Source organism: Neoarius graeffei, chromosome 25 (assembly GCF_027579695.1).
Source record: "Neoarius graeffei isolate fNeoGra1 chromosome 25, fNeoGra1.pri, whole genome shotgun sequence".
NCBI classification, from domain to species: domain Eukaryota; kingdom Metazoa; phylum Chordata; class Actinopteri; order Siluriformes; family Ariidae; genus Neoarius; species Neoarius graeffei.
The window spans coordinates 10,822,716-10,830,975 of NC_083593.1; the positions used below are offsets into that span (position 1 = coordinate 10,822,716).

Below are 8,260 nucleotides of genomic sequence, written 5' to 3' on the forward strand. Positions count from 1 at the left end.
TTGTTAGAGTTAACTTATTTATGTAGCATTCTCGATCTTGTAATGACAATTTGTTTGGCATAATCTGACAGCTCATAATGCCGGTCTATGGGCAGCGCCATTGTTTGAGTCCATCCTGGCAACGGTCGGTTTGTTTACAAACGTGCGAAGGGGTCTATAGAAAAAAGGTTGCAGTTTATTTTTAAAATGTATTTTCCTCTCAGATGCATAGTGTCTCTTAATTACAGCTTTTACTTCCAATAAACCCCAGCTGGAGCGCTAGGCTTCCAAAATATTAGATTTGTTTAAAATATCCCCTTATAAATGTAGATGCATTTAAAAAATTTAATTCCTGGTGCCATTAGTGCTGCTTGTTGGAGACATGCATGTGCACACCCCCCCAAAAAAAGTCTGTAGCACCACCATTTCCAAGAACAATTTTAATATCCACTTTTGTCCTAGAAATTTCAAGAGAATGATATTCTGGGACATGAGCTTTATGCCTGGGGGAGGGAGGGAGGGAGGGAGGAAAAACCTCATTTAATGCCTGAGGCAATCACAATAGAACAACACAGATGAAAAATGGAAGAGGTTCTTGTTCAGCCTTTAAATAGAACATTTGTTTAACAAAAGTATTAATGATGTGAACCAAAACATGGTCATGATACAAGTGTTTCAATAAGAAAATTAAAGGAATGAACAAGACTGAAGCTAGGTGTTGAGTGGTATTTAAAGTTGGCCGCAGTTAGCGATGATGATCTTGCCACGGCAAGCACCACTCTTGCTTCCTTTCCTTTCTATAATGCGGATGACTTCCATGCCCTCAACAACGCTCCCGAACACAACGTGCTTGTCATTGAGCCTGTGCAGAGAGAAAAAGGAGGAGAGCATAAAAACCTGGAATAAACTTTTAGAAGGTTTTTACTTTACTGGGGAACACTAGTACGTACAGGTCATTTAACGGGGGGAAGCACCAATCATGTTGCAGCAGCACAATGCATAAAATCGTTCAATCAATTCATCTCATCTCATTATCTCTAGCCGCTTTATCCTGTTCTACAGGGTCGCAGGCAAGCTGGAGCCTATCCCAGCTGACTACGGGCGAAAGGCGAGGTACACCCTGGACAAGTCGCCAGGTCATCACAGGGCTGACACATAGACACAGACAACCATTCACACTCACATTCACACCTACGGTCAATTTAGAGTCACCAGTTAACCTAACCTGCATGTCTTTGGACTGTGGGGGAAACCGGAGCACCCGGAGGAAACCCACGCGGACACGGGGAGAACATGCAAACTCCGCACAGAAAGGCCCTTGCCGGCCACGGGGCTCGAACCCAGGACCTTCTTGCTGTGAGGCGACAGCGCTAACCACTACACCACCATGCCGCCTCAATCAATTCATTCTCAAGATAAACATCACAACTGGGGGAGGAAAAAAAAATTGCAATCAGCTTCTTTGATAGCAGCATGGTGGTTCGTGCCAGATGGGCTGGTTTGAGTATTTTATAAACTACTGATGAACTGGGTGTTTTAAAAGGCACAAGAGCCTCTAGAATTCATACAGAATGGTACAGAACTGCATTACCTGCATAATCAATCACTTTCACTATTTCGGTTTCCATTGGTTTCTCTTTTGTGGCGGGAAAGCGCACCGTAAACAGGATAAAAATCTGTCAGCCATAGTTTAAGCTACCTGTTTGGAGGTAAAACTTGTAAAATGGCACAGCGATTTGATGCTCGGGCGGCACGGTGGTGTAGTGGTTAGCGCTGTCGCCTCACAGCAAGAAGGTCCTGGGTTCGAGCCCCGGGGCCGGCGAGGGCCTTTCTGTGCGGAGTTTGCATGTTCTCCCCGTGTCCGCGTGGGTTTCCTCCGGGTGCTCCGGTTTCCCCCACAGTCCAAAGACATGCAGGTTAGGTTAACTGGTGACTCTAAATTGACCGTAGGTGTGAATGTGAGTGTGAATGGTTGTCTGTGTCTATGTGTCAGCCCTGTGATGACCTGGCGACTTGTCCAGGGTGTACCCCGCCTTTCGCCCGTAGTCAGCTGGGATAGGCTCCAGCTCGCCTGCGACCCTGTAGAAGGATAAAGCGGCTAGAGATAATGTGGTGTGATGTGTGATTTGATGCTCGGGAGGCGCTTTGAATGATTCAGGACAGCAATTCAATCTTGAGAACTGGGACACTGATAAGCAGGGTCATTTTGAACTTCGACTCGATCCAGCCGAAGAGCAACTCGAATAAGTGTCAATATTTCTTCCATTTCTTATGAGCAGATCAGTTGATGTGTGTGCTATAGTGCATACACGGAAAATGACTGAGCAATTTTCCAGAGTTAAAAGTATTTCTCAAATAGTCAGTTTTGCTCCATTTTGAGTTTAGAGAGAAATTAAGTGGGAGCAAAATTGGAGTAATTGTGTAACAAGCTGGTTGTGGCTCTGAACTGAGTAAAATGGTACACGAGTTAATTTCAAGACAAGAGAGTCAAATACCACCACAAAAGAGTAAAATATTCACACTGAATTGAGGAGAATTGACACTGGAAAAACAGCTCTGTCAAAAGAGCAACTTTCCCTCTTTTTAGAGAAGGACCAACTGTTATCTGGCGTAAAGTTTTCTTCAATTTGAGAATTTTATTCGGGCAAATTTCCTGTGGGCGGCACGGTGGTGTAGTGGTTAGCGCTGTCGCCTCACAGCAAGAAGGTCCGGGTTCGAGCCCCGTGGCCGGCGAGGGCCTTTCTGTGCGGAGTTTGCATGTTCTCCCCATGTCCGCGTGGGTTTCCTCCGGGTGCTCCGGTTTCCCCCACAGTCCAAAGACATGCAGGTTAGGTTAACTGGTGACTCTAAATTGACCGTAGGTGTGAATGTGAGTGTGAATGGTTGTCTGTGTCTGTGTGTCAGCCCTGTGATGACCTGGCGACTTGTCCAGGGTGTACCCCGCCTTTCGCCCGTAGTCAGCTGGGATAGGCTCCAGCTTGCCTGCGACCCTGTAGAAGGATAAAGCGGCTAGAGATAATGAGATGAGAAATTTCCTGTGTAATCCTTGCGTGCTTCTTGAGTAAATAAAATGTGAACTGGTGCTGTTTGCTCTCTTGACATGATCTATCAATTTCAACAAATTTAAGCAGCATTTTCAGTCATATGACTTTCGTGTTCAGCTACAATAATGTCTATGGAGTTGTCTGTTTTTTATGCCTCCGCCACCGTAAGGTGCAGGAGGCATTATGTTTTCGGGTTGTCCGTGTGTCCGTCCCGAAACCTTGTGAACAGGATATCTCAAAGGCTAATGAAAGGAATTTCACCAAACTTTCACCATTTGTGCACTTTGGGACAAACATGAACTGATTACATTTTGAGGTCAAAAGGTCTAAGGTCAAGGTCACTGTGAGGTCAAATGTCTGTCCGAAAACCTTGTGAACACAATATCTCCAAGGCTAATACAAGTAATTTCACCAGGTCAAGATTACTGTGAGGTCAAATGTCCATCCCCAAATCACAACTTAATAAGGCGTGTAGTCTACTGGGCGCAGGCATCCCCATCGACGCCGTCAAGTTCTATCTAGTTTTTGTTTTTTTGTTTTTTTTTTAAATTGGATAAATTAAGATGCTGTAAAAAGCAGTTTTAGAACTGTGTTGAAACGTGTGAAAAAACATAACCTTACCTGTTCTGTATTCGTTGAAATCGGAGAAACAGCAATCAAATACCTCAATCTGTGGTGAATCTTCATTTCATTTGGACTTATTGTATTTTTCTTCTGTATGGTTCACATTTGTTGTAAAATTGCCGCAAAATATTTTACAATAGTGCCGAACTCACAATTTTTCATTCACCACATGATTCCGTCCCCCCTTATGTCTGACTTTTCATTTCTTTAAATTAATTTGTACTTCATGTTTTACTGGATTAATCAAGATTTAACACTATTTCCTCCAGAAGCTTTGAATTTGGCCAAATGTAACTCTTAATGCAGATCAGGTAATGGGTTAGAACACATGCACCATAATGGGGCTTTGGATCATTTTTGTTACAGTTGGTTTGAGTTTTATTGAAAATCATTAAAGCATAATCATAACTATACCCTCTTTTTGATAAACTTTATTAACCACTGTCAGTAAGTGCAGGCTGACTGGAGACAGATGTATGTGCAGGAAGTCTCTTTATGCCCGTTTTTTTTTTTTTTAAATAATATAGTCCAAAACTGCAGGCTCAATCAATAACGACAAACGGGCGAAAGGGTCAAGCGAGGCACAAACAGACTAAACTGGGCAGGACAAGATCGGAAACCAAAACACAGAAATGAGAGCCTGTAACCAGGAAGACGATGCAGTTATAGCTCAGTGATGGTTCCTTTCATTGAACTAGTAAATACATAGTAATAAAACGGTTATGGTCAGGACAAGTTAATACATGGTCTGGATGTATTAACTTGTCAAGTTAATGTTGAGCCCTGAAAACATGCAGGTGAAAATACTGAAACGGGGCTCTCACCATTCGGTTATCGTAGTGCAGATGAAGAACTGTGAGCCATTGGTGTTGGGTCCTGCATTAGCCATGGACAGGGTGCCAGGGCCCACGTGCCTCAGAGTGAAGTTCTCATCTGCAAACTTCTCACCATAGATGGACCTTCCACCAGTTCCATTGTGTCTTGTGAAGTCGCCACCCTAAAAGGATTTGCAACAGCAATTCAGATCCAGTCAACAATGATTTAATGTTCAGGTATTAAAACTACCCCAATAAACTGTCACAGAGGAGGTGCAGGATCTTACCTGACACATGAATTCTGGGATGACACGGTGGAAGCTGGAACCTTTGTAGCCAAAACCTTTCTCTCCAGTGCACAGAGCTCTAAAGTTCTCTGTACAGAAGTGATCACACCAGTTCATTTTCTTATATATAATTTTTTATATATAATTTTTTATATACACACACGCATATATAACACACACACACACACACACATACATATATCTCACAGGAGAAATAAACCCCCAACAAAGAAAATACTCACCAGCAGTCTTTGGGACCACATCGGCTCTCAACTGAGGAGAAACAAAAAGGAAGGATCAGGATTCCACTGATGCAGAAACTCTGGACTGTGAACTGATTAAATACCATTAGTGCACAAATCACTTTTAAAGCCATTACTAAAAGTGGGGGACACACACACACTACCACTGTTCAGTACTGAAGTGAAACAGCACGGTGGTGTAGTGGTTAGCACTGTCGCCTCACAGCAAGAAGGTTCTGGGTTTAAGCCCAGTGACCAACGAGGACCTTTCTATGTGGAGTTTGCATGTTCTTCCTGTGTCTGTGTTGGTTTCCTCCAGGGGCTTCAGTCCCCCCACGAAATAACGTGCACAAAATCGCCTGCTTCATGCAGTCGGATAGAGGAAGTCCATGTGCGCATGCGCAGGTTTACCTTTGACCGTGCACAGTTACATCATTCTGTTGCTCAACGAATAGCTGATCACACCGAGGTGCTCGCTGACCGCCAATATTTATTAGCTTGGTCCTGGATTTCCATTCCTTAGCAACATAACAGCTTTTCTTCTCTTCTTGCTTTCTGTTACTGTAGTGGGTCTTTCACATTTCATTCGCACACTCGTCATCCATTTTTCTCTCCCGTTTCAAAATTTGTATCCCACAATGCCTTGCACAAACGAGGAAAGCCCACCATGTGATGCATGATGTATCTTGAATTGGGTCATGGTGAAGCAGGAAAAAAGAATTTAGGGCCACGTGGCCCTAAATTTATTAATTTGCTCTATATAAATTAGATAGATAGATAGATAGATAGATAGATAGATAGATAGATAGATAGATAGATAGATAGATAGATAGATAGATAGATAGAATTGGAAGTCTGTGATTCAAATCCAGTAGCTTCAAGCCACTAAGCAAAAATTGGGAGTCATGGAAAATTTATGACCTACACTTGAAAAACCTGAAAGGCAGTCTACCGTTAACAGAGCACATGATCATTTTCAGGGCGAGGTTGCAACCAAGGAGATATGCACCATCTGTTTTCTCTTCAGAAGCTTTAATGGGGGGGGAGCCTTCAGGAAAACTGAACACAACCAAAAACTGGGCGAAGACTAAAAATGACACAAGGCCGACTACATTATCTCATCTCATCTCATTATCTCTAGCCGCTTTATCCTTCTACAGGGTCGCAGGCAAGCTGGAGCCTATCCCAGCTGACTACGGGCGAAAGGCGGGGTACACCCTGGACAAGTCGCCAGGTCATCACAGGGCTGACACATAGACACAGACAACCATTCACACTCACATTCACACCTACGGTCAATTTAGAGTCACCAGTTAACCTAACCTGCATGTCTTTGGACTGTGGGGGAAACCGGAGCACCCGGAGAAAACCCACGCGGACACAGGGAGAACATGCAAACTCCACACAGAAAGGCCCTCGCCGGCCCCGGGGCTCGAACCCAGGACCTTCTTGCTGTGAGGCGACAGCGCTAACCACTACACCACCGTACCGCCCGCCAACTACATTATTAATAATAATAAAATCTATTGCTGCATGTAGTACTTATTTACAAACGTGTACAGTTTAATGCTTCCGAAATTAAGTTAATTTTTAAGTTCTGCCACAGTACAAGGAACAGTACGAGTAACAGTGTGTAACCAGACCACACTACCCAGTCTGTTTCAAACAGTCATATTTAAGCAAATGTGTCATTTTCATTTCCTCACCTCCATCACAATCCTTCCTGCATTTTCCCCATCGATGGTGATGTCAAAAAACACTCTAGGGTTGGCCATGTCGACAGAGACGTGCTCTACTCTCCAACACTAAAAGGAGAAACCGTGAACAATACGCAGCAGACCGAGCTGTGAGCAAAAACTTGAATTGCTGGGTTTGTCACGTGACTTTCTTAGCCGTTTTACCGGAAGCGAAATAGTTGATCTAAATGGTTGCCTAGGGCAAGCAACTAGCGATAACTTGGAGTATGCCCGTAATCTAGAAGCCACTGCTCGCTGTAGATATGTTCAGAAGACTGCTATGTGAATAGAATAGAATGCCTTTATTGTCACTATACGTTATTTGTGACTGAATTAATTCTTTGCCCACCTTGTCTCTTGTCATGCGAATGATGTCTGCTTGAGGGATCCCTCTTGACCGCAGAAACTGCTCCAAATCCTCCTCCATAACTCGTTGGTCTTCCTGACATCCTGTTGATTCCCAAATGACCGGGCTACCACCACCAGTCCATAAGCCTTTAAGATTTTGCGAGATCTCGCAAAAGCACATAGTTTTGGGTTTTTTTTACTTATTTTTTTTAAATTCCATGTCCCTTTAGTGTCCTCGTTCGTTAAGGAGTCGCTTCAGATGTCTCTCACTAATATGAAAGCCGTGTTTATCGGCAAGTACTGATTTTATGTCTTTATATTTGAGGCCAATCTCAAAATAAAACTCCATGCAGGTCTCCCACGGGTGAACACTCTCCATTATTGTTTACAATCTGACCAGCCAGCGGAAATAAATCAGGCTGACCCGGAAGTACATCAGCTTAACTTTTGCGAGATCTCGCAAAAAGTTTTGCGAGATCTCGCAAAAGTACATAGGTTTTTTGTTTTTTTTTTTACTGTGATTTTTTTTTTATTCCATGTCCCTTTAGGGGCTCAATGAGATTTAAAGTGCTGATGACACGTTTTTGACATCTTTGGTGATGTTTTATAACATAAAAAGTAATTCCCGATGATCCATATATTAATTCACGAAGGCGCCTATTTTACAAGTTATGATGATAAACGTGGCTATTTGGGCAAATTTGACGGGGCTGCAGCACCCAGGAGACAAATGAGGAGGAGGGGCTATATGACGTCAGCGAAAGAACCTTCCTCCTAACTTACCAGTTTATTGTTGATGCGGCAGGTGTTCAGTTTATCATTATTAGTATTTTTATTAGACATTATTTATATATATATGAGTTATATAGTTATTATGCCTTCGCGTTGTGTTGCCGGCTTTTGCTCCAAAACCCACAAGGATGGGTTAAGTTTATTCAAGTTTCCCAGAGATCCCGAGCTGCATGCGAAGCGGGTGAAGCAAGTCAGGCGCACTCGTGACAAGTGGGAGCCCTCACCAACATCCGTCCTGTGCTCTGAACACTTCGATTTGGGCTGTTTTGACACCCTTCCCAGCTTAAAAGAATCTCTTGGGTGTTCAGTTCAGCACAAACGTGTGTTGCTGCCATCAGCAGTGCCTACAGTAATCCGGAGGGGGTCTACTAGTAGCTATGCCGGATCCAGCAG

The 8,260-nt window shown here is 43.5% G+C and overlaps 1 protein-coding gene across 1 annotated transcript; it reads right to left on the reverse strand.

The window, feature by feature from the left end:
- Positions 1-404: 404 nt before the first annotated feature.
- LOC132873854 (peptidyl-prolyl cis-trans isomerase-like) lies at positions 405-6,844 on the reverse strand. The gene is made up of 5 exons (XM_060909664.1): positions 6,698-6,844; positions 4,992-5,022; positions 4,750-4,838; positions 4,472-4,644; positions 405-841 (listed from the first exon to the last, which is right to left on the reverse strand). The coding sequence occupies exons 1-5, from the start codon at positions 6,764-6,766 to the stop codon at positions 709-711; spliced, it is 495 nt and encodes a 164-aa protein (XP_060765647.1). The 5' UTR covers positions 6,767-6,844; the 3' UTR covers positions 405-708.
- Positions 6,845-8,260: the final 1,416 nt, after the last annotated feature.